At 45.6% G+C, this 27417-nt stretch overlaps 1 protein-coding gene and 1 long non-coding RNA gene across 2 annotated transcripts in view; one reads left to right on the forward strand and one right to left on the reverse strand.

Moving 5' to 3' along the window:
- LOC139276311 (uncharacterized) overlaps nt 1-27417 on the forward strand; it is an 84194-nt gene that overhangs the window by 15943 nt on the left and 40834 nt on the right. The window contains exon 3 of the long non-coding RNA XR_011595905.1: nt 14380-14461. This is a non-coding gene — a long non-coding RNA (uncharacterized lncRNA). The remainder of the gene's footprint in view (nt 1-14379; nt 14462-27417) is intronic.
- LOC139276310 (ecto-NOX disulfide-thiol exchanger 1-like) overlaps nt 1-27417 on the reverse strand; it is a 493766-nt gene that overhangs the window by 15059 nt on the left and 451290 nt on the right. The window contains exons 10-12 of the mRNA XM_070894110.1: nt 25494-25528; nt 20636-20649; nt 14880-14939 (exon numbers count right to left, since the gene is read on the reverse strand). Coding sequence (XP_070750211.1) covers nt 14880-14939; nt 20636-20649; nt 25494-25528 — 109 coding nt within the window. The remainder of the gene's footprint in view (nt 1-14879; nt 14940-20635; nt 20650-25493; nt 25529-27417) is intronic.

Genomic DNA, 27417 nt, shown 5'->3' on the forward strand with positions numbered 1-27417 from the left:
CCAGCGATGCCCACATCCAGAAAATGAATAAAACAACATTTAGCTGAATTTGTGTGTAAACTGAACGTGAACTGAACTCTGAAGGGAAGTGGAGGGAAAATCTTTCCTTCAGGGTCCCTCACTCCTCTCTGTTCCTGTGTCAGTTCAGGCTCCAACTCCAGATTTAGACTGCATTAGTATTAGAATTGCAGGGCCGTGTGACACAAGGCCAGTTCTCACCGATGCTGCATGTCGTGTAAGTGCATCCATCTGAGGGCTGCCCCGTTGGGTAACCTCTACTCACCTACGTTTCTGCAATTACTGACAGTGTGTAACATGTCAGTCAAGGTTTTCATTTGATGCAGTCGATCCATTAAGGCCTGAAGTTACAGCCCACATAACACACTTCCAAAATTGTACAACTGCAAAAATGTCTTTGCTTACAGTTCAGATCTGTAATATTGTCAACATAGAAAGCTAGAAATGCACAGGGCCACTGAACAACTTCTGATTCAAGAAAGAAAGACTTGCATTTATATAGTGCTTTTCACAACCTCAGAACATCCCAAAGTGCTTTACAGCCAATTATCCCATTGTTGTAACATAGGAAATGTGGCAATAATAACCAGATAATCTGTTTTAGTGATGGTGGATGCAGGACAAATATTGACCAGGTAGAACTCCCCTGCTTGTTGTTCTTTGAAATAGTGCTGTGGGATGTTTTACAGCAGGAGGTGTAAGGCACTATATAAATTCAAGTCCTGTCCTTTCCTTGTTGTTGTAAGAGAGCAAGAGGCTGAGTAATGTGTAGTTGCTCAGCTCGCCCGACTCATTCCATCTGCTGGATTGCTGCTTCACTTTCAGAGTCTGTCCTTTGGTCCTCACGGTAAATAAATGACCAATTCTCACTTGATCCAATCCCTCGTTATTTTGAGTGTCTGCATCACATCTCTCACCTTGTCATTTTACGGGTTTGTCCTGGTAACAGTGATCTAATTATCTCGGCTGCTCTCCCTCGAGTTCTTTCTAATGAATTAATAGTTATTTGAATTAAGATTGAATGCAATATTCTAAATATCTTCCAACCGATATATTTACCCAGTTAGTACCAGAGTGCTTCGGTGCTTCTGGCAATGTCCCTGACACTCAGTGTGTTGTGTTTATCACCCCTGACATTGCACAGACATTATCAAAGACCAGTCTTCAGCCGGGTCTAAAACTTTCCTCCAGCCTATGTTCCTGTGCCTTAAAACCAACATCAGTATCACTCACGCCTCAATCCACCTTTGCATTGATCAGCATTAAACACTGTTTCCCAGTAATTACTCCATGTGCAGAGCTCTCAATTGCTTTCCATAATTTGTGCCTGCAGAACACATTTTAATGTTGCCTGCAAATTTAGAAATTCTGGTTAGCAACTCCTCGATTTCAAAATTCTCATCCTTGTTTTCAAATCCCTCAATGGCCTCGCCCCTCCCGATCTCTCTTTGTAATCTCCTCCAGCACCACAACCCTCCCCGAGATGTCTGCGCTCCTCTAATTCTGTCCCCTTGAGCATCCCTGATTATAATCGCTCAACCACTGGTGGCCGAGCCTTCTGTTGCCTCGGCCCTAAGCTCTGGAATTCCCTGCCTAAACCTCTCTACATTTCTTTTCTCCCTTTAAGACGCTTCTTAAAACCTACCTCTTTGACCAGGCTTTTGGTCACCTGCGCTAATTTCTCCTTATGTGGCTTGGTGTCAAATTTTTTGTCTCATAATACTCCTGTGAAGCGCCTGGGGACGTTTCACTACGTTAAAGGCGCTATATAAATACAAGTTGTTGTTGTTGTTGTCTGTAGACTGTGAGTAAAGAAAGCGCGAAGGGGCTGAACCTTGGGCAACTGTACTCGCCTCTTCTCCCCAGCGTAGGGTCGCCAACCCTTCAGGCTTGTCCTGGAGTCTCCAGGAATTAAAGATTAATCTTCTGGACACTGCTGCGTGTAAACTGGGAGACAAAGCATAGAGGCATTACAAAAAATTTTCTTTCAACACTGTTCTTTATTAGTTGTAAAAATATTGGAGATGGTGGAAAACCGGTTGTTTGACCACGAATCTTTCAATCTGGTGATGAAGAGTCTGTTTCCTGGTCTCCAATCAGTGTGAGAAGATGAGTCATCGCGAGGATGGAAATGTCGAGTGACCAATGGTGGGGGCGGAGGCGGGAGGTTCTGAAATATGTTCTACCTCAGTTGGCAATACTACCTCAGCACAATTTCAAAGGTTGTGTTGTCTGCTCTATTGCTACCATTACTTTGGGAGTTTGCCAGCAACAAACAGCCGACATAATTCAGATTTCAAGGGTGTCGTTGAGACCGAAGTAATTGGGCTGCAAGCTCGAAAAAAACCCAAGTCACTTCAGCAGTGACATTTATTTTTTCCTTGGCTATACAGGGACTGGTTTCATATACAGCACAACACCACCCAAAGCGCACTAGAGAGAAGCCTAAACCATTTTCATGGGCAAGCCTTATTTGAATGTGACTACCAGTGCGTAACGAGACAGCTGGAACCAGAGTATCAGACCGTAAAGTGGGTAGAGGGGGTGGCAGTCTGGGGGAGAGCCATTCAGCGGCCGACACTGGTGCTACGATTGTTGTGGTGTCGGGAGGATGTTTGGGAGTGGCCTCCACTGGTCCCTTTAATGATTGGAGGGTAGGGAGCACTGCGTCCAGTACCAATGGGCAGAGCATGCATGGCGCACATGCCACCCATTGGCACCTGCAAATTGCATCAGGATCTTACAACCGTGTCGGACTCCCACTGAACTATCGGAATAAGGCTTCGGCTTGTTTCGGGTGGGATGCTGGCCGGCTGAAGATCAAGTTGTTTGCTGGTCTCAGGAGGAAGTGTGTTGCTCCCTTTTGTAAACTTCTCTTCATCAGCCTGGCACAAACCGAAGATGCTGTCTTCTGCACCTGCTAGAAGGCACCTTTTTCAGCACTGTGCATAACTGTTGATCTTTTGCACCTATTTGTTCATTGTGCCATTACTGGATGGTACACTTCCTTGCTCACGGAGGTGGCAGATATCAAACAATAGACAAACACTCAGATTTCTAGTCCTGCCTGGGTATATCTCAGTGATATCAGCAGCCACGGATGTAGAAGGTAGAATCAGAGAAGCTTAGAGTACAGAAGGAGGCTATTCAACCCATTGTGTCTGTGCCCACTCTTTGAAAGAGCTGTCAAATTTGGTCCCACAGCCCAGCTTTTTCCCCATAACCCTGCAAATGAGTCCTCTTCAAGGACACCTCCATTTGACTTTGAAAGTTGATATGGAATCTGCTTCCACCACCCTTTCAGGTTCCGGATCTTAACAACCGTGTGTGAAATAATTTCTCCTCTCTCCTTCTCTAGTTTTGTTGCCAATTATTTGAAAGATAGTCCTGATTCTCCAGTTTAGAACCAGACAAGTTCCTGGCGGTCACACGGACATCATCTATCCAACCAGTTGCTTTTACTTGCATTATTTACTCTCCTGTGCTTCATCTGTCTTTTGATGGTAGTAATGATTTCATGACAACAGTTTAGAAGAATATTTTGGAAAATTTAGCCAAAGACTGTAGCTTTTGTATTGAACTTGGACGGAATCTCTGCAGGGTTTCAGACAGCGTTAATAGGCTGATGCTGTCCTGCTCTTTTAGGGTTAATGTTACAAACTAGCTGCGGAGGGTCACCCACTGGGAGTATGTATTAGGGTTAATTCCACTCCCAGCAGCCCAGCCAGGTTCAGAGGAAGTGGGGCTCGGAGATCATACAAGCACAGAAATGTACGGCACAGAAGGAGGCTATTCGGCCCATCGTGCCTGTGGCGGGATGTGCCAGCGATACAACACAAGTAACGGGCAGCTCTGTGAATGTGTACTCACTGCGGACACAGTCCCTGCTGGGAGTGTTGGGATTGTGGAATTAGCCCGTGGGAATTATTGCCCAAATTACCCATAAATGCTCCCAGCGATCAAAACTTTGTGCCGGGAGCAGAAATCCATAAAATCCCTCAATAAAAGAAGAAAATGCTGGGAATACTCAGCAAGTCAGACAGCAGCTGTGGAAAGATAAACAGAGTTAACCTTTCAGGTCAATGACCCTTCGTCAGAACTGGCTGCTTATGTGGCTTTCTGAATCATACATTGGCTGTTACAGGGCGGGTAGCGGGGTGGATATCTTAGTGCCCTACATGTATCAAAGTGAGAAACCCTTTTGTAAAGAGCAGGTTTACAATGCCTTTACACAGAGCATGGAGAAAACCTACTCCCTCAGCGACTCTCTCAATCTATTGATGGGCTAAGTTATGGCTAGGATCTGATCTGAAAACATTTTTGCTGGCTCTGGGACTTTTTATGGTAAAATTGCAATATTTGGATGGCAAATTGCACCATGTGTTCGAAGGATAGTAATTCGGGGCAGTTGGTGTGGGACGTGGAACCATGCCCTATTGTTGTAGCCAGCAGTCTTCAGCACCCATATTACCGCACTGTAGGGACTGCCTACTGCAATTCCCAGTCACAGTGCATAGGAGCAGCAGTAGGCCATTCAGCCCCTCGAGCCTGCTCCACCATTCAGTCAGATCGTGGCTGATCTGTACCTCAACCCCATTTACCCACAGCTATCAACAGATATACTGATCTCAGTCTTGACCCAATTGACCCATCACCACAGCCTTTAGGATAAACGCAGACATTGTGTTGCTAGCTAATGGCGGCATTGAATAAATATGTGACAATGTAATGTTCATGAAGTCAGTGCTTGTTTATTAAATTATCCTATTAGTAAATTAGTGTTTATTTTAGCACTTCTATGTACTTTTTACTATTTATTTCAGAACATAGTTGGACCAGCAGAGTGATACACCCTTGCTGAATCCATCTGTCAGAATTGTGACATCTAAATTGTAACATCTGAATTGTGAGTGCTGGAGCCAGACAAGTCTGAGGGAAAATAAGGAGAGGCCTCGAAGGTGTTTCAAATTCTGAGATTGTGTTGCTCAACATACAAAGGACAGCACCAGGTCTCTCTTTGAAAGGTTAGGGTAGCAATTGGCAGCAAACAAATCTAAAAAGGTAAATACTCGGCTGGTCAATGGACAACTTAGCTTGATCCTTCCTTTCCTGCAGTTCATGGATACAACTAAAGAAACGATAAGCACTTCAAAATCCAGTTACTGTAAAGGTCGCGCCTTTTAATCACATCACCGAGGCCCCATTATTGAACTTTGTCTTATTTCTACTATCTGTTCCCCTCCTATTGTGCTAACATGATGGAGTAGACCCACAAACACACACATAGACACACACTGGGCTAATAGTGAGGGGAAGGCCACTGAGTTTCAGAACCGATAGCACTCAGTATGTATTCAGCACAAAATGCTCACGGGCTTTTTATGCCAGACAACTCCCAGAATTATCAGAAGGAACATTTTTCAACACCACCTTCTCAACCCCACCCATTCCACACGTTACCAGGATCTGAGCTTTGAGAGGTGATCTGATGGGGGTCTTTAAAATTAGGAAGGGATTCGTTTGGGTAGACGTAGAGAAGATGTTTCCACTTTTGGGGGAGACCCAAACTAGGAGCCATAAATATATGATAATCAACAATAAATCCAATAAGGAATTCAGGGAACCAATCTGCATGAGTCCCTGCATTGGTGTGAAAGCAGGAGTTTAAGGCTTGGGAGAGGGACCTGTGAAATCTGCCACAGCAAGTGCCCTCCGATACCCAACAGCTTATAGCAGCTCAGGTTTTTGGTGAATTCTGAGTTCAGGAGGATTTCATAACCTGAGGCTGGCGCTATGTCAGTTACAATCAATCCCGATCAGCAGAAATGAACATTGAAGAGAATGTGACAGCGACAGATTTTGTTAATATCCAAAGATATTTCTTAAAAGAGGCAATTCAATCATTGTGAGCATTTTTCTTTATAGTTGCATTCAAAATTTGTATGTGACAGTATTTACTGATTTCTGCTTCATACTTGGATAGAATGGTGAGAATGTGGAACTCGTTACTGAAGGGAGTGTTCGAGGCGAATAGCAGAGATGCATTTAAGGGGGAGCTAGATAACACATGAGGGAGAAAGGAATAGAGGGATATGCTGATAGAGTGAGATGAAGTAGGGCGGGAGGAGGCTCGTGTGGAGCATAAACACGGCACAGACCTGTTGGGTTGAACGGCCTGTTTGTGCTGTAAATAAATATATTCATTCCATTCCCCTATAAAGACCCTGGAAGGGGGGGGTGGTGGTAACTGATAGCAGGTTTCCAAACCGCTGGTTTCAGTTCATGTCCCAACGGCCCGTGGTATGGGGGCCTCGGTGATTTTAACCGCCAGGCTTCAGTAACATGCCGGCAGTCCCCATCCCGCAAGCACCTGGCAGGAACTGGATGGAGAGCGACTCCCGGCATCTGGGGAATCGGGTGGGCCTTCGCCATCCTCACCCCTCCACGCCCCCGCCACTCCCACTCAGATACATGTGGGCAATTGGGTTCCTTAGCCCCCCATTTGTACTGAGATAGATACATGTGGGGAATGGGGTGGGCCTTGCCCCCCACTGACACTCAGATACATGTGGGGGGGGGGGTGGGGGGGGGCAGGTGGAGTCTCGCACAGGGAAGTGGGGAGTCCAGGGCGGGGGAGGTCTACACGCTTCTCTGGGCCCAACAAAGGAAAGCAGAAATATTTACCTGTAGAAGCTTCTTCAGTTTCCCAATGCTCCTCAGGTTGACCTTCACCTGGTGGGAAAGCAGCGGTGGATCCCAGGCTCAGGCCCAAGACAACATGGCTGCCGGGGCCCAATCACATCATCGGACTCTGATTAGCATACGGGCATTAGAACCCTGATTAGCATACAGGCATTAGGACCCTGATTAGCATACGCACATTAGGACCCTGATTAGCATACGGGCATTAGGACCCTGATTAGCATACGGGCATTAGGACCCTGATTAGCATACGGGCATTAGGACCCTGATTAGTATACGGGCATTAGAACCTTGATTAGCATATGCACATTAGGACCCTGCCGACTTTGGCTTGGCAACTGATCTGCCTGTCCAGAAGCGGCACTTACAATTGGAAACGGTGGGTTCTGAGCATCTGTCTGGTGGGAAAGTAAGCTGGGACATCGATCCACGTATGAGATCCGCATATGTAATGTACAGTTGCTGTTTGCAGCAAAACTACAGGGTTGGTTTTACAAATGGTGAAATTCAACACAGAGGTGATATATTTTGGTAGGAAGAATGAGGAGAGACCATACACATTAATTTCAAAGAGAGTTCATGAAAGCGAGACCTGAGGGTGCTTATGCACAAATCTTTGAAGGTGGCAGGGCAGGTTAACAAAGCAGTTAATAAAGCTTATGGCATTGTGGGCTTTATAAATAGAGGCAGAGAGTACAAATCCCAGGAAGTTTTGCTAAACCTGTATAAAACACTAGTTTGGCCCCAGCTGGAGTATTGTGTCCAATTCTGGGCACCGCACTTTAGGAAGGACGTGAAGGCTTTGGAGAGGGTACAGAAGAGATTTACTGCAATGATTCCAGGGATGAGGCATTCTAATTACGTGGATAGACTGGAGAAGCTGGGTTTGTTCTCCTTAGAGCAGAGAAGGCTAAGAGCAGTTTTGACAGAGGTGTTTAAAATGATGAGGGGTTTAGATAGAGTAATTAAAGAGAAACTGATCCCATTGGCAGAAGGGTCGATAACCAGAGGGCACAGACTTAAGGTGATCAGCAAAAGAACCAGAGGCGAGCTGAGGAACAACGTTTTCATGCAGCGAGTGGTTAGGATTTGGAATGCTCTGCCCGATAGGATGGTGGAAGCAGGTTCAATAGTCGTCTTCAAAAGGGAATTGGATAAATTCTTGAAGGTGAAACAATTGGGGAAAAAGCGGGGGAATGGGACTAACTGGATTGCTCTTTGAAAGAGCCAGTGTAGAGTCGATGAGCCGAAAGGCCTCCTTCTGTGCTGTACTATTCTATGATTCTCCACCACCCTCATCGTGGCCATGAGACCCACTTCCTGCTCCCTTGACCCTATTCCCACTAAACTGCTGACCACCCAACTTCTTTTCCTGGTTCCCATATTAGCTGTCATTGTGAAAGGTTCTCCTCAGGTATTGTCCCCTTCTCCTTCAAATCTGTCATCATCACCCCTCTCCTCAAATATCCAACCCTTGACCCCACTGTGCTTGCTAGCTATCGCCCCGTCTCCAATCACCCTTTCCTCTCCAAAGTCCTTGAATATGTTGTCGGCTCCCAAATCCGTGCCCATCTTTCCCGGAACTCCATGTTTGAATCCCTTAAATCTGGTTTCTGCCCCTGCCACAGTACCAAAACGGCTATCAAAGTCACAAATTACATCCTTTGTGACTGTGACAAAGGTAAACTCTCCCTCCTCATCCTTCTCAACCTGTCTGCAGCCTTTGACATGGTTGACTTCTCCATCCTCCTCCAACATCTCTCCACCATCGTCTAGCTGGGTGGGACTGCACTCGCCTGGTTCCATTCTTATCTATCTAATCGTAGCCAGAAAATCACCTGCAATGGCTTCTTTTCCCACTCCCGCATCATTACCTCTGGTGTCCCCCAAGGATCTATCCTTCGTCCCTCCTATTTCTCATCCATATGCTGCCCCTTGGTGACATCATCCAAAAACACGGCGTCCGTTTTCACATGTACGCTGACGACACCGAGCTCTATCTCAGCACCACTTCTCTCGACCCCTGCTTGGTATCTAAATTGTCAGACTACTTGTTCGAAATCCAGTACTGGATGAGCAGAAATGTTCTCCAATTAAATATTGGGAAAACCAAAGCCATTGTCTTTGGTCCCCGACACAAACTGCGTTCCCTTGCCACTGACTCTCCCTCACCCTAGCATCTATCTGAGGCTAAACCTGACTGTTCACAACCTTGGTGTCATATTTGACCCGGAAATGAGTTTCCGGCCACATATCCGTGACATAACTAAAACCGACTTCATCTGCTGCTGAAATCCTCATCCATGCCTTTGTTATCTCGAGACTTGACTACTCCAACGCGCTCCTGGCTGGCCTCCCACATATCGGCAGGTGAGGCATTCACAGAATTGGCCCCTACATTTAACCCAGTGGGAACATTGCTTCATGTGGGGTACGACACTAATTTTAGCAAAAAGGGAGCTGTGAGTCCAGAGTAGGGTCATGTCGGGAGAAAATGGCTCCAGCTGTTGGCCTGAGCTTTCAGCCCCCTCGCAAAGAGGAGTGAATGAGGTTAAGGAAAGGTGAGTGAGCGGCCAGAGTTTTATTTCTCAGGGTCAGTAATGATACGTTTGTGCGACATTCCTTAAATGAATAGTCAAATCAAGAGGGAGCGTTTACTGCTGGCCAGTCCTGCTTCAGTGGGTCCAGCAAATTTGGAAATGTTACCAGAGCAGCAATGGAAATGGATACCACCGGTGAGCTTTCTGCTAGAGGTTGTGGACCAAGCAGCCATTGGGTGCAACATCAGGGCTGGGAGAGAAAGAGGAGAGGGTGGCTGGGAGTGCTGAGCATATTTGAGGTGCTCGATGGCTCTCAGTTACTGCACCAGGCAGTGTGTGCAGCGGGATAGCAGGAGCTAACTGGCCATAATGGAGTTGGAATCCCACAGCAACAGTTGGAGCATTCAAAGGGCGATGCTCCCTTTGTTACTCTGGCCTGAGGTAGCTGCCACTGGTGTGGCCACACACTGAATGGCAGACTGCAATACAGTCAGCCGTCGCTCTGTAGCCTCACTTCAGTGACAGACGGTAGTGAACACTTGGGTCCAGGCAATGTCCAATGCAGTGCGTGTGGCGGGGTAAGTGACTCTGCAATATGGTGGTGCTGCTCTAACAAGCTTGGCATTCCCATGGGACTGAGGTAGGCACCCAACCCTCCACCAGCTGACCCCCTCATCAACTTTGCACCACCTCCCCATCAGCATCACTGGAGTTCGCCTCTGCCGCCCGTGTATCTGTGCTGGTGCCTGCTTCAAGTGGGGGCGGTGTTGCTCGGTGCTCAGGTGAGCAATGTTCCTCAGGTGTGCCGGCTGCACTCTCCAGCTCCTCTTGCTCTGTGAAGTGAGCAGAGAGGGTATTAGGAGTATCGGAGTACATTGATTCATTTGGTTTTCTGTATCGCCATTACATGCACTGTTATGTTCTTAGTCATAGACGTGTTGAATATTTAATCAAAACTGTACATACCAACAATATATATGATGATCTAATCAAACCAATAATTCTGTGCACTCCATCACTTGCCACAGCCCCAGTGCCTCCTAGGGATTCCCTCTTGAATAAATCAACTATTGCTTGCTCCTGTGGAGTGACTTGCTGCTGGTCGCAGTGTCCACCACAGGTTGCACATTCCCACCTGCAGTTATCTTCCAGTTCTGCCTTTACATATAAAAGCAAGGGGATAGAGACGATGGCCGAGAAATTACCGTGCATTATGAGTTAAACGTTTAGCATATTCATGTGACGTAGCTCCGATCTCTATTGCAACTTGGGCGTAAACCCATTTCAGTCAGAAACCCTGATCACAAGAGCAGTTGGCACCTCAGTCACTCCTGCAGTGATATATAAGAACATAAGAATTAGGAACAGGAGTAGGCCATCTAGCCCCTCGAGCCTGCTCCGCCATTCAACAAGATCATGGCTGATCTGGCCGTGGACTCAGCTCCACTTACCCGCCCGCTCCCCATAACCCTTAATTCCCTTATTGGTTAAAAATCTATCTGTGACTTGAATACATTCAATGAGCTAGCCTCAACTGCTTCCTTGGGTGGAGAATTCCACAGATTCACAACCCTCTGGGAGAAGAAATTCCTTCTCAACTCGGTTTTAAATTGGCTCCCCCGTATTTTGAGGCTGTGCCCCCTAGTTCTAGTCTCCCCGACCAGTGGAAACAACCTCTCTGCCCCTATCTTGTCTATCCCTTTCATTATTTAAAATGTTTCTATAAGATCACCCCTCATCCTTCTGAACTCCAACGAGTAAAGACCCAGTCCACTCAATCTATCATCATAAGGTAACCCCCCTCATCTCCGGAATCAGCCTCGTGAATCGTCTCTGTACCCTCTCCAAAGCTAGTATATCCTTCCTTAAGTAAGGTGACCAAAACTGCACGCAGTACTCTAGGTGCGGCCTTACCAATACCCTATACAGTTGCAGCAAGACCTCCCTGCTTTTGTACTCCATCCCTCTCGCAATGAAGGCCAACATTCCATTCGCCTTCCTGATTATCTGCTGCACCTGCAAACTAACTTTTTGGGATTCAAGGACCCCCAGGTTCTTCTGCACCGCAGCATGTTATAATTTCTCCCCATTCAAATAATATTCCCTTTTATTATTTTTTTTCCCCCAAGGTGGATGACCTCACACTTTCTGACATTGTATTCCATCTGCCAAACCTTAGCCCATTCGCTTAACCTATCTAAATCGCTTTGCAGCCTCTCTGTCCTCTACACAACCCGCTTTCCCACTAATCTTTGTGTCATCTGCAAATTTTGTTACACTACACTCTGTCCCCTCTTCCAGGTCATCTATGTATATTGTAAACAGTTGTGGTCCCAGCACCGATCCCTGTGGCACACCACTAACCACCGATTTCCAACCCGAAAAGGACCCATTTATCCCGACTCCCTGCTTTCTGTTAGCCAGCCAATTCTCTATCCATGCTAATACTTTTCCTCTGACTCCGTGTACCTTTATCTTCTGCAGTAACCTTTTGTGTGGCACCTTATCGAATGCCTTTTGGAAATCTAAATACACCACATCCATCGGTACACCTCTATCCACCATGCTCGTTGTATCCTCAAAGAATTCCAGTAAATTAGTTTAACATGATTTTCCCTTCATGAATCTATGCTGCGTCTGCTTGATTGCACTATTCCTATCTAGATGTCCCGCTATTTCTTCCTTAATGATAGCTTCAAGCATTTTCCCCACAACAGATGTTAAACTAACCGGCCTATAGTTACCTGCCTTTAATCTGCCCCCTTTTTTTAAACAGAGGCGTTACATTAGCTGCTTTCCAATCCGCTGGTACCTCCCCAGAGTCCAGAGAATGTTGGTAGATTATAACGAATGCATCTGCTATATCTTCCGCCATCTCTTTTAATACCGTGGGATGCATTTCATCAGGACAAGGGGACTTGTCTACCTGGAGTCCCATTAGCCTGTCCAGCACTACCCCCTAGTGATAGTGATTCCCACATTCCTGTGACCAACAATTTTTGGCATGGTTTTTGTGTCTTCCACTGTGAAGACCGAAGCAAAATAATTGTTTAAGGTCTCAGCCATTTCCACATTTCCCATTATTAAATCCCCCTTCTCATCTTCTAAGGGACCAACATTTACTTTAGTCACTCTTTTCCGTTTTATATATCTGTAAAAGCTTTTACTATCTGTTTTTATGTTTTGCGCAAGTTTACCTTTGTAATCTATCTTTCCTTTCTTAGTCATTCTTTGCTGTCGTTGAAAATTTTCCCAATCTTCTAGTTTCCCACTAACCTTGGCCACCTTATACGCATTGGTTTTTAATTTGATACTCTCCTTTATTTCCTTGGTTATCCACGGCTGGTTATCCCTTCTCTTACCGCCCTTCTTTTTCACTGGAATATATTTTTGTTGAGCACTATGAAAGAGCTCCTTAAAAGTCCTCCACTGTTCCTCAATTGTGCCACCGTTTAGTCTGTGTTTCCAGTCTACTTTAGCCAACTCTGCCCTCATCCCACTGTAGTCCCCTTTGTTTAAGCATAGTACGCTCGTTTGAGACACTACTTCCTCACCCTCAATCTGTATTACAAATTCAACCATACTGTGATCACTCATTCCGAGAGGATCTTTTACTCGGAGATCGTTTATTATTCCTGTCTCATTACTTGCTCCCTTGTAGGTTCTGTAACATACTGTTCTAAGAAACAATCCCGTATGCATTCTATGAATTCCTCCTCCAGGCTACCCCGTGCGATTTGATTTGACCAATCGATATGTAGGTTAAAATCCCCCATGATTACTGCCGTTCCTTTTTCACATGCTTCCATTATTCCCTTGATTTATTGCCCGCCCCACCGTGAAGTTATTATTTGGGGGCCTATAAACTACGCCCACCAGTGACTTTTTCCCCTTACTATCTCTAATCTCCACCCACAATGATTCAACATTTTGTTCACTAGAGCCAATATCTCTCACAACTGCCCTGATATTATCCTTTATTAACAGAGCTACCCCACCTCCTTTCCCTTCTTGTCTATCTTTCTGAATCATCAGATACCTCTGTCGATACTTTGGGGGTTGTCAGCCCCATCCAAACATCTGCTTACACTGCTCCGTAACAAAGACTGCCCAGATGAGCAGAGCCTGGTTGGTGCACAGCCATATTCCTGAAAGCCGGACCAGTGAACTGCTGCACAGTTATAAGAACATAAGAAATAGGAGCAGGAGTAGGCCATACGGTCCCTCGAGCCTGCTCCGCCATTTAATACAATCATGGCTGATCCGATCGTGGACTCAGCTCCAATTCCCTGCCCGCTCCCCATAAACCGTTATTCCCTTATCGTTTAAGAAACTGTCTATTTCTGCCTTAAATTTATTCAATGTCCCAGCTTCCACAACTCTCTGAGGCAGCGAATTTCACAGATCCACAAACCTCAGAGAAGAAATTTCTCTTCATCTCAGTTTTAAATGGGCAGCTCCTTTATTCGAAGATTTTGCCTTCTAGTTCTAGTCTCCCCCATCAGTGGAAACATCCTCTCTGCATCCACATTGTCAAGCCCCCTCATATTCTTATACGTTTCGATAAGTTCACCTCTCATTCTTCTGAATTCCAATGAGTAGAGGCCCAACCTACTCGATCTCTCCTCATAAGTCAGCCCCCTCATCTCCGGAATCAACCTTGTGAACCTTCTCTGAACTGCCTCCAAAGCAAGTATATCCTTTCGTAAATATGGAAACCAAAACTGAACGCAGTATTCCAGGTGTGGGCTCACCAATACCTGTACAGCTGTAACAAGACTTCCCTGTTTTTATACTCCGGGGCCATTCGCTCATTAGTGATGCTGGAAAGTGTTTTTTTTTTAAGTGGTTTCAAATCTTTATGCAAAAGTATACATACTTAAGTTAGTTTGCAACAACACTGGTTTTTAGACCAACCATTTTCACATTTCGACACAGTATTTCATATATGCTGGAAAGTGTTACAGGGTTACAGCAACCCAGGTACAACGTGGCTGCCCGTTTCAGTTGCCTCCTGCAAAAATCACAGTTCTCGGTAATTGAGCATTTAAAAGACACATATCGGCACCACCTCATCTGTGGGGAACACTCTAACAAACAGTTTTCTCTCTTGTTTCAGCCTGAGAGAGACAAATCCTCCCCGAGTAAGGAACTGGAAGTGAATCGTTTGTAGGCACTGCACTTCTCCCTGCTTCCTACAGGTACTCTGAATCTCTTGTCACCAAGTTACTTTTCCCGGTCAATCCCCACCCCCCTTCCCTGCCTTGACCCCCCTCCCAGTGCCCTGCGCCCCCCCACAAAATAAGCTTTTGAGGCTGGGGATCAATTGAAAATGTCCAAACTGAGACGGATAGGTTTTTGTTGGGTAAGGGTATTAAAGGTTAGGAACCGCGGCAGATAGATGGAGGTAAGACACAGATCAGCCACAATCTAATTGAATGGCGGAACAGGCTCGAGGGGCTGAATGGTCGAGTCCTGTTCCTATGTTCCTTTCACAATTCCTGGCATGCAGTTTAAAAATTTACACAAGGCTTTGCCAGAGAACAGCACAATGTTAATTCAATGATAAATCGAGAAGGCATTTTGCACTGAAAATAAGAGAAAGTCAGGATACTCTACCCACTAATAAAGCTTCTTTCTCTGATCGGAGTGGTCGTGAGGCAAGACTTCCCTCAGTGGCTGGCCTGCCTTGGGTGGACACGGACAAGGTGAACCCATTCGTCTCCTGTGCAGAAAATATAAGGGAAATAACGTTGTATAATGTGAGCCTCTGAGAAACTTGGACTGACATGATCATCCCTCTGATTACAAGTGGTTTCTCCTTCCCAATTATTTGCTACCTTAGGGCAAATGACATGAACCTAAAACATCTTATAAAACAAAGTGGATTGTTATTTTAAATCTCCCTTTTCTCACTTGGAACACTGCCGTGTAGCTGAGGTGATTGTTGCCCAGGCAGATTCAGACACAGCAAATCACTGACACTGAGCGCTGCTACAACAATAGCCAATAGGGGGCACTGTCTCTACACAATGGAGATCCAATCAACAGCAGCAAAGAAAAGATTGACTTTATATATCATTGTTCACCACAGAAGTTTTCTGCAGCCAATTCAGTACTTGCTGATTGAGGTGCAGTCGCCAGCAACACAGACAAACGCGGCAGCCGGTTTGCAGACAGCAAGGCCCCAGTAAATGTCCACGGGATAAATGACCAGATGAACAGTTTTTGGTGGAGGGGGACCCATGTGGGCCAGAGTCAGCTCCCTGCTCCTCTCAAATAGGGCAGACCGGGCCTCGCTTTAACATTTTGTCGAAATGGCGGCACCTCCGGCAGTGTAGCACTCCCTCAACACTGCACTGGAGTATGGGCCTGGGTCGTGCACTCAGTGCCTGGAGTGAGACTGAACCCATGACCTTCTGACTCCCGGTGCTACCCAGAGACAATCTACACCTGATTTATTCCCCACCACTACAACACACGTTAAGCTTATTAATTGTTAATCAGCAGTGGGGGAAGCTCCGCTCCGTTTGCTCTGTAGAATGAAATTGTGAACCGATTCTTCATGCACAGGTTTAGGATTATGTTGCACACAGCACACAGGAGAATTCTTTGCGCAATATAAACTGTAAATTAATGTTTAAATACATAGAATCTAGGTATCAAGGGGGAAGAATTGATCTTAATATGTGCAGCAGCATTGCAAATCTATTCAGTCAAACCCTGTTTAAGATGGTGTTATACATGGTGATATCGAGCATCTCTTCCCCAACACATGCTCTCATCAACCTAGAGCCTGCTATTGGTGGTTAACTGCGGGTTATTAAGGTTAATAGGAGAATGATTGCCTTCCCATTAACCCTCAATATTGTCACTTTTATGCTGCATGTGTGTCAGCTGTGGCTCAATGGACAGCATTCTCGTCCCTGTGTCAAGGTTGTGGGTTTAAGTCCCACTGCCAGGAACTTGAGCTTAATCTAGGCTGACACCCAGTGCTGTGCTGAGGGAGTGCTGCACTGTCAGAGGTGCGGTCTTTCGGATGGGACATTAACCCGAGGCTCCGTCTGCCCTCAGGTGGACGTAAAAGTTCCCACGGTACTATTTTGAAGAAGGGCAGGGGAGTTATCCCCAGTGTCCTGGTCAATATTTATCCCTAAACCAACACCACTAAAACAGAGGATATGGTCATTATGACAATGCTGTTTGTGGGAGCTTGCTGTGTGCAAATTGGCTGCTGTGTTTCTTACATTACAACAGCGACTACACTTCAAAAGTACTTAATTGGCTGTAAAATGTTTGGGATGCTGTGAGGTTGTGGGAGGCGCTATATAAATGCAAGTCTTTCTATTTTAAGTCTGTCTCTATTTCGGCGACACCCAGCCTCCTTAAAAGCTTTTACCGACCAACCCGCCTCCTGGGAACTGATTGGTTGCCTGGCTCCCGACCCGCCTGTGTTAAAATCGGAAGTGGGTGGGTTGGGGTCGGGTTTGTGAATTTTAACATTTATCCTTCCCGCCACCACCCGCCCGTCCTTTGGGGTTAAACGGCCCCCTTTGATACTAGAATCACACCTCCATTCAGAAAAGGAGAGCATTTCCATTCAAGATAGTCCGAAAGTCAATGTATTTTTCTGGGTCATATTCTGACTAACAAAATGAACACAGAACTCCAATAAAAGGGCGTGAGGAAAGGAGATGATTACCCCATTGATTCCACCGCTGTTACAGCTCGTAAAGGACACTCAGAGGATTAACTCTCCAATTGTCAGAACTTTAATATAAAACGGGAAGCTATAAACACAATCGCAGCCCTAGACTTTGCTTTTGAAAGTGCCATTTGTTGCCAGTCCCCTTCTGTAGGTACAGGCTCACGTTGGGCTGTGGGTTCAGGGCTGACTGGCTTTCAATATTTTTCCCATTATTCCTGTGAGTGGACAGTGACTGTTGTCAGAAAGTGAGAGGGTATCTGGTCCGATGCCCCCTTGTCCCCATGCGTGCCACCCCCGCACATGTACATTCCAGCAGGGGTCATAGGGCAGTGAGCAGGGGTCATGGGAAAATCTTACCCTCCTCTAGCCCAGGGGGTGTGGAGACCAATTGCAGTGGGTCATACTGAGAGGCCTGGCTGAGTGAACCCAGGTACTGGAATGGCCCCTGGAACTGTCTGGCTGGTACAGCTCACACTGCCTGTGCCGACAGAGTGAGCAAGCAGGGCTGAGCATGTGTTATAAGGCTGTAAATGCCGGCTAGAAATAACAGGGGACAAATACAAAACAAGATGAGTTAAAAATGTCTAACCCAGCAGTTGGACATGCCAGCATCCAAAGCCAGACTTCCGTGAGAATTGGTGCAGTTGATCTCTCTGTTCTTGCTGTTCAGCTGTTAATGGGTGACGGAGGAGAGAAAGACAAGATGTAAGTATTTAGAAAGACCACGTGGAGCGTTAGTGCTAATCCCAGGGCCACAGTGGGGACGCTGACTTTGCAGGAAGCATAGGTTGGGTCATTACATAGAATTACATCGCATTTTACAGCCCAGAAACAGGCCATTTGGCCCAACGGGTGAAAGGCCATATTGGTTTGGTTAACTTGCAGGGATTCCAACAGCACTCCCTGCTGCCTGCTTCCTCCAAGAGATGATTAATTTCCAACAGAGACAAGCAGCTCAGTGAATGGGAGGGTAAGGAGTGTCCCAATGGAATGATTTGAGATGCTATGGCAGTAATTTTACCCCCAAGAATGGGTAGGTTGGGATCGGTGAGATGTGAAAGTAAAATAAAATGCAACCCCAACCCACCTCCAGCCCGCCCGCTTCCAGTTTTAACGGAGGCAGGACGGGGAGCAGGCAATCAATCTGCTCCCAGGAGGCGAGTTGGTCATTTAAATATTATGAGGATGCAAGTCCCAGATTTAATCTATCTTCCAGGTTTAACCCTGGCCGGCATGGTTTCCCAGGCTCCCGGAAACCCGGCAGCTAAAGGGAGGCGAGGACTGCTGCGTGGAAGGTAAATGCTTTCCAGCACTGTTTGTGGGCCAGTTGGAGCAGGAGTGCTTCCCATCACCCCCCCCCCCCCCTGTCCCCCAAGCTAACCTGCTTCCTTCTTCCAGGATGGCGGACCCTCTCGCCCCCGGGATTGGCAAACGCTCCCACTGACCCAGTTGCAGGCTCTCTCCCTGGGCTGTGGCCTCCGCAGTGCTCCCTGCCCAGGAAGCCAAGCCTGTCGATCAGGCTGGTTTCCGGGTGGGGAACCTGCTGGGAAAACAGACGTTAAACTGCACAGCATGCGGGGACCCGGACATCCGGGTTTCCCGACCACATCTCCCCATCACTCCCCCCCCTGCCCACCCCGCTCACAAGCCTACCCTGGTAAATATCAGGGCCAATGTCTGTGGCGTAAAAGGTTGGCAGTAGTTGATGCCATGCATGTGATTTCTGGCCAAGAGTAAAGGTGCAGTGGTACCTTGGGATACACCCCCGTACCAGGCTGATTAACTGTTGTACCATTCGGTGCTGGGCTAGCCATTATGCTGGAGGCTGCCAGATAAACTGCCCTGTTCACTCTGTGACCCCACTGCCCCACTGACAGAAAGAGTCATCACCTTCAAACTGATGAGGATTGTCAAAGAAATATGACTGGGAAGCAAAGTTCTAGCCAATAATTATGTTGTTAATTATGGCTTTGTTATAGGAACATAGGATAAGTGGCAAGTAACATTCGCGCCACACAAGTGCTAGGCAATGACTATCCCCAACAAGCGAGAGTCTAACCACTGCCCCTTGACATTCAACGGCATTACTATCGCCGAATCCCTCACCATCAACATCCTGGGACTTGCCATTGACCAGAAACTTAACTGGACCAGCTACAAAAATACTGTGGCCACAAGAGCGGGTCAGAGGCTGGGTATTCTGTGGCGAGTGTCACACCTCCTGACTCCCCAAAGCCTCACCACCATCTACAAGGCACAAGTCAGGAGTGTGATGGAGCCGCTCTCATCCAGGCAAGTGGAGAGTATTCTATTAACATAACCACTACATTAGCATACTCTATGAATATATCCAGCAATACCAATCAAGGGTTCGCATCAAGGTAAACGGTTATTTTTCAGACTGGAGGGAAGTATGAGTGGCGTCCCCCAGGGGTCGGTATTAGGCCCACTGCTCTCTTTGTACCCAAGTCCAGGTCATTAATATAGATCAAAGAGCATAATTTCAAAATTTGCAGTTGACACCAAACTCAGAAATGTAGTAACAATGAGGAGGATCGTAACAGACTTCACGAGAACATAGACAGACTGGTGAAATGGGCAGACACATTGCTGATGAAATTTATTGCACAGAAGTATGAAGTGAAGCATTTGGAAGGAAGAATGAAGAGAGGCGATATAAATTAAATGGTACAATATTAAAAGGGGTGCAGGAACAGAGAGACCTGGGTGTATGTACACAATTGTTTGAAGGTAGCAGGACAGGTTGATAAAGCTGTTAAAAAATATGGGATCCTGGGCCTAAAAAAGGTTTTAAAAGTGTTTGATAGAGTAAATAAGAAGAAACTGTTTCCACTGGCAAGAGGGACAGTAACCAGCAGACACAGATTTAAGATAATTGCAAACGACCTAGAGGGGAGATAAGGAGAATTGTTTTAATGCAATGAGTTGTTATAATCGGGAGTGCACGGCCTGAAAGGGTAGTGAAGCAGATTTAATAGTAACTTTCACAAGGGAATTGGATAAATACTTGAAGGGGAAAAATCTGCAGGGCTCTGGGGAAAGAGCAGGAAGTGGGATTAATTGGGTAGCTCTACCAAAGAGCCGGCACAGGTTTGATGGGCCGAATGATCTCCTTCTGTGCTGTATCATTGTATGATTACCTCCAATCACACTGTTACAAATGTTAGGTCTGCACATGTTCACTCGGGTTCAGCATCACCAGACATTGCTGTAAGTGGATTAACCTTTCTACAATATGGAGTATATTCTAATTGCCCGATAATTAGACATACATTAGGGTGACCCGAGGCTGTATCAGTGAGATCGGTTCATTGTGCACATTGAATACTCTAATCTTATACGCGCCCCACACATGTTTCTTTTATCTTCCGGAAAGTGGACAGATAAAGACTATAGAGAGACAAGACCAATTGTAAACACAAAATACAGGACCTAACAGAATACAGTTTTCAGTAACTTTCAATCTATTTCATGGTGAGATAGCGAAGGATGCTACTCTACTCCTTCACTTTACAGACTATTGTTGCTGAAACTCGCCGACACTGCCCTTTCCCTTATGGTACATGTGCATTCATACCTCAGCCTGGAGACTCTCCACTCCTCATTGTTTGATGAGAAAGCAATGCCTCTGAATGTCTCAACTCACCATGTTCAGACTGCCTTCTTATCCAGCCAGACTGGAAGCTAAAGACTGACTGCCCATCTTCCCCCCACCCCCCCACCCAGTTTTCTGTGTTGGTGATTTGCTAGTTAAGCTGCCAATCAAAATGAAAAACCTCCCCCTCTGTGGCAATGTCCTCTCTAGAATGTCCTAACAGAGATACCATTGTCTAATGGCCCTGAAATTCCGTTTTGGCCTTCCCACGGACATTTTAGAGAAAAAAAATACGCACCTACCTTAAGCTGCTGCACACGTTCGACTTTCCGATGCTGAGGCCTCCTTTGACTGCGATTCGCAGCACGTGCACGTCGGCGCGTGCGCAGGCCTCGAGCTGGAGTCACATGGCTCTGGACAGCCAATCAGGTAAAGTATCATAGTAATAGGAGTTCTGCAGGGTCCTAAACTCCTATTACTATGATTGTGATAGAGCTCGAAACACCCAAAACACAGCCCAAAACACCCAAAACACTATTATTATTTTTATTAATTACACTACATTCATTTAAATTAAAGTTATTAATGTCTTAAAAAAAATAATTTCCCGATTTTTAAAAAAAGTCTTTAAAAATAAACTTACTGTTGTGGGGAGGAGGGTTTTTAATGATAAAATATGTTTAAATAACTTTATTTTTATATATTTGTGTTTTTTAAAACACTTTCACCTGTAAAAGTAGACTATGCGCCTGCTTTTTCAGGCGCAAGATGTTTGAGGACATTTGTAAGCGTAAATATCGGAAATTTCCACTTACAAGTGTCCTCGCTCCCAAGATGCGGCCATCTGTCAAGCCAGAAACTTGACAGATCAGAAATGCTGGTTTCCAGTGCATGCACATTGTGTGCTGAAAACCGACATTTCCGATGCCTTCCCGGGTCCATAGGAACTCCGTACGGACCCGGGTAGGTCGGAATTTCACGGCCAATGTCTCAAACTGATATGGTATATGAGAAGCACAATTCTGTTAGTTCCTTTGCCTCGTCCCTGCTACTGGATCCAATCTGTATTTCCAGACAGATTGTGTGTTGTATGGATTTTAGCCGTTGTATGTTGAATTTAATTTAACAGCAATATATCAATATAAATTAACCTGAAATTCCTCATAGTCCGATAATCAAAATCTCAAAAGGTGACACACATCCAGAATATTTTTCGATGCTTTTAAAATCAAACATATGATATCCAGTTAATTCATATTGATACTAAAACTAAAAACATGCCCAAACTAATTATTTTTTTATCAAATGAAAAACTTCTTTGATGAGTCTGAGGTGACAGCTCCACATGTTCTGCTGGTATGACACGAGCTGGATTTCTCCCCTTGCCCAGCAGTAGTGCATTTCCAATCTATTCCAGTGGGCCTCCCGTTTCCAGCTCAACTAATGCTGAGTGGGCTGGGGCTATTGTCTGGAAAACAGAGGCCGAGAGGTGACCTAATAGAGGTCTTTAAAATTATGAAAGGGTTTGCTTGGGTCGACATGGAGGAGATGTTTCCACTTGTGGGGAAACTAAAACTAAGGTCAGTAAATATAAGATAGTCACTTATAAATCCAATCGGGAATTCAGGAGAAACCTCTTTACCCAGAGAGTGCTTAGAATGTGGAACTCACTAGCACAAGGAGTGGTTGAGGCGACTAGCTTCGATGCATTTAAGGGGATGCTAGATAAGTACTTGAGGGGGAAAGGAATAGAAGGATATGGTGATCGGGTGAGAGGGAGTAAAGTGGGAGGAGGCTGGTTTGGGGCATAAACACAGGCAAAGGCCTGATGGGCAGAACAGCCTGTTTCTGTGCTGTAAATTCTATGTAATGGCATTCTATGAAAGTCATTTCCCGTCACATCAACAGACAGGAAATCAGATGATTCTACTGTCTGTCTGGTGGGCTTTATACACAATAGGATCTGTATTACTGCACATGTGTAGTTGGTGGAAAAGTCATTGGGATATATTTTTCAGCCAGTGAACTGCGGAACAGTTCATGCACATTTACAGCATTATTTTCGGGACGCACTAACCCATTTAACATCTACCTAAATACAGCAAGCAGAAGAATGTAGTATGAGCAGATAAACCATTGAGCCATGAACTTCTGCAATCTAGTATTGCAGCAAATAAACCCAGGGTACATCTAGGTAGCGTAACTGCACTAAAGCTCGCCTTGTCCCCATCACTGGTACCATTAAATCTTCATGGCAGCCTCATTCAGAAAGTAAGACAGGAAGGGATTTACACGGTGACAGTACCTCATGCACGGGTAAAGTTTTATCGGTAATGTTGCTAAATGCAGAATGTTGAGCACCAAGAGAGTGTATGATGAGCGTATGTGCCTGATTTGTGGGCCCGCCCATTCATTTGGTTTAATGGCATCAGCAGGATCTTGGGGAGCTGGAGTTGCATTGGATTTCCACCACTTCCCTGCAGACAGAGGGTTCTCCTCGGTGAGCCGCCGTGAAGTATTTGTTGACAGATTCCCTTCCTCTCCCGCTGCCTGCCCGTCTCTCCCGCTGCCTACCCGACTCTGTCCGGCTCCCGCTGCCTGCCCGGCTCTCCCACTGCCTGTCCAGTTAGCATAAAATTCCTTACAACTGCCTTCACATAATGTGAGGCCCATTGGGTTTAAAAAGTCATTAATCCGGACCAACTCTTCTGTAAGATAAAACTTAGTTGCATGTTATGATAGTGTTTTATAATGCTTTTGCTTAACTGTTATCGGATAAAAGTAACTAAAATGTATTTAAGCTTAGTTAAGCATGTTAAAAACTGAGCAGCAAAGCATCATGGTAAATTGAGCCAATATTGTGTTGGCTGTTGTAATGTGCTGAAGTAATGAGAATACTCTGTTCTGTTAGAACCCAGGATATGGTCAAGGGCAGAACGTTAATTTGCCACAAAATAAAATAAAGGTCTACAATGCATTTCTTATTGCTAAAGCTAAATAATATGAGATTCTATGTCGAAGTTCTCAGAGAAAAATGGCTCTTTCTGCAAAAAGGGAGGATAGCATAATTCAGGAGTGTGATGGAATACTCCCCACTTGCCGGATGAGTACAGCGCCAACAACACTCAAGGAGCTCGACAAAGCAGCCCACTTGATTGGCACCCTATCCACCACCTTAAACATTCACTTGCTCTATCACTGACGTATCGTGGCTGCAGGGTGTTCCATCTACAAGAGGCACGGCAGCAAATCGCCAAGGTTTCTTCGGCAGCACCTCCCAAACCCATGACCTCTACCACCTACAAGGGCAGCAGGCGCATGGGAACACCATCTGAAAATTCCCCTCCGAGTCACACACCATCCTGACTTGGAAGTATATCGCCGTTCCTGTGTCAAAATCCTGGAACTCCCTCCCTAACAGCTCTATGGAAGTACCTTCACCACATGGACTACAGCAATTCAAGAAGGCAGCTCACCACCATCTTCTCAAGGGCAATTAGGGATGGGCAATAAATGTTGGCCTGGCCAATGACACCCACATCACCTGAACAAATAAAAAAAAAACTTACAAAATTTGCAATAGATTGGAAATTGGAGATGAAGATTGAAATCCTTTTTCATATCGTAAGAATCCTACATCAAACATTTTTTAATTGGATTTATAGCTCGCCAATATTACATCAATCTTAAAGTTGCTTTGTGAGGCTGCTTCCTGTGACAGAATATCCAATGTGTTGACAAGAGATTGTTCTGCCTTCTGTCCATGTCCTTATCTGTAAACAGTCTCTTACCCACTCCAGGTTGGGTGGCCCAACTCCTCAGGCTTGTTATGTTAAGAGGAGTACGGTGGTCACTGTGAATCACGCGGAACGATTTTAACTGCTATCACCGGGGGAAACAACGGGCGATAGTGAATCGGCTGCACGTTTTACACCCCACCCAATTTTCTATTCCATCGACTTCAGCTCACCGGCCGGATTGTGGGCCTTGGACCTACCCATCCTGGAGCACGGGACGGTCACCATGCTCAGTTTGTGCCGCAGGGACAGGTGTCCTCCCCTTGGTGTTCTAACTATGCCTACAATTTCTCCAGGTCGGGGGGAGATGGGGAGAGGGACCGATTCTATCCCAGGAGCACACGATCACACCTCAGTCTCCTACCTCAGAGTGACAGCGAACGGGCAAATGATATAACAGGACCTGGCACTAATAACTCAAATCTTTAGAAGGTTTTATTAAAAGTCATATTTGCCAATGGTAACACTGGCATTGGAACAGCAGGAGAAAGGGTTTATTTCTGTAATGAATCTCTCCTCAGCAAGCGAGGGCAGCTCATGGATTCAGAATCCTTTTATTGAACAAGATTAAATTTGTGATTGATTCAGTGCCATTGAAAATAATTCAGGGAATGGTTATATCACGGATTTGTTTGCACAAATAATGGAGTTACTTTTCTTCTTCAGCTGAAAATGTAATATTGCTTTCAAATTTGAGCTTTACTTCCATCAATAAACCAAGCATTAATTATGTTTGACGCAGAATAGGGATGGAGACAATTTATATTATGGCCAGTCTAACTAAGATTGATAGGAAAATTATGAGCAAGTTTTGGGCTATTGGACAACAGATGCTTGTTGAGAAGCATTCACATTACGATCAAGTAGGTTTAATGTGTGGTATACACCAGGCATTGTTGAAGAATGTTGTTATTCTGGATCTTCTTAGTCTTTGCTTTGTGCGGAGGAGTGTATTATATGTTTGGAGGGATTGCCTTCATGTCGCTAGCCCCTGGGATGATGCGCAGGGTCAGTTGTTTAGTCTTCAGGAAATGTGAGGTAAGGATGTTGGTTATTGGAAGGCCTCAGTATTCTGGGATCCAAGGAGTCAGCCTCAATTCACAAACTGACACTGATTGGCTGAAGCAGGTTTGGAACCACAACCCTTCTCTGGGTGGTGTGATCAGGGAACCATGGCGAAGATCATCAACAGACTGAAGTTTACTCTGCTTCCAATTACTTTATGTTTGTTTATAGCTGAGGCATGAACTGAAAAACTTTGACATAAAGATCAAGAATATCCCAAGATTTAGCCAGAAATGTCCTTTGTCTGTTCCACAAGATAGATATGAAGCTGGATTTCCTGCCCACTGATGTTGCACAGGAGGCACTAACAGTGACGATGATGATAATGTGTTTGCATACTTACAGCTTTTCAGTTTTACGATGGAGACTGAAAATCAACATTGGAAACAGATAATTAGCCTGCTATGTAAGTTGGGCTGACAGGACAAGCCATGCATTAAAATGGTTCAGTGATACAGTCACAGGTCTCGTGTAGAGCCGGGATCAATAAACCCCTCAATTTAGATCAATTAAATATTGAGCTGGTCCCATCAATGAAATGCCTAGGCACAGGTCGTTCGGGCAGTTAGTAGCGGTTCGATAAATATTGGAATGATCTCTGACCTATACTGTGCTGCAGAATACGGAAACATGTATCGCTATAAAACAAATCATTGTGGGATTTAAAACATGGGCAGGTGCTGAGAAGAAGGATTTGCAAAGTTACCTGTGTTCAGAACCATGGAAAGTTAATAGAGTGGGAGAAAGGTTTTGAGAAGGATAATCAATAACCTGTTCTCGGAGATTTCGGGAGAAGTCTGGGTTGCCCACTACTGTTTGCTTTAGTCATCAACGAAAGGATTATTACAGCGATTTGGGAAGGAAAATCTCTGATGACTCTCAGCCCTTGATTTAGAGAATTGGAGAGGGTTCCATCCTCCCGCCCCCCATTTTATCCTTTTAAACTGGATACAAACTTTATATTTGTGACATTATCTGAAGTTTGGGAGGATGATTCAGTATTGATCTAATGAAACATATTTAGAACATACTTGGCTTAATATACAGGGGGTGACATTCAATATCTGACTCATTCATTTAAAAATGGTTTTCATCCATGTATATTATACATTGTAGAATCATAGAATGATACAGCACAAAGGGAGGCCATTCGGCCCTTCATGCCTGTGCCGGCTCTTTGGTACAGTTATCCAATTGGTCCCTCTCCCCTGCTCTTTCCCCAGAGCACTGCATATTTACCCCCTTCAAGTATTCAATTCCCCTTTGAAAGTTACCATTGAATCTGCTTCCTCCACCCTCAGGCCGTGCATTCCAAATTGCAACAACTCGCTGCGTAAAAACATTGAAAATAGACTCGTGCCGATTCTCCAGTGCTGACCAGAAGTGGAGCTGGAGAAATCTGGGTGGGGCCCCTTTATGTATTAATGCTTGGGGGTCACCAGACACCAGAGGGCACCGCAGTCGGAGGTCATCGGGCTGTACACATGTGGCATGTGTGCTTGGTCACCTGTATATAAGCTGGGTGTCTTTGTCACGCAGGCACTCTTGGGATGGAATAAAGATGGATTAGGTTGCACCTGAGTGAGTTTACAGTACTTGCCGTGGAACTCCACCTCGTCGATGATATCTGCCACAAATTATTATCCGTTGTCATGCATGCTTGGGCACTCGCGATGGCCTTTTTCAAATCCAGCATCTCTGCAGCCAACTGCTTCCTGAGGATCACATCATGGCTGATGCCTATCATGAAGACATCGCACAGCATGTCTTCCAGCATGTTCCCGAACTTGCACAACTCAGCAAGGCGTCGCAGGTTGGCGACAAACCCCGGCACGACCTGGCCCCAGCACGAACATATGTGTGTAGAAACGGTAGCGTGATATGATGATCTCCTCTTGTGGCTTCAGATGGTTACCCACTAACGTACACAATTCCTTATACTCTTTTTCTGGCAGACGTACTGGCAAGAGA

Source organism: Pristiophorus japonicus, chromosome 11 (assembly GCF_044704955.1).
Source record: "Pristiophorus japonicus isolate sPriJap1 chromosome 11, sPriJap1.hap1, whole genome shotgun sequence".
Classification (NCBI taxonomy): Eukaryota; Metazoa; Chordata; class Chondrichthyes; family Pristiophoridae; genus Pristiophorus; species Pristiophorus japonicus.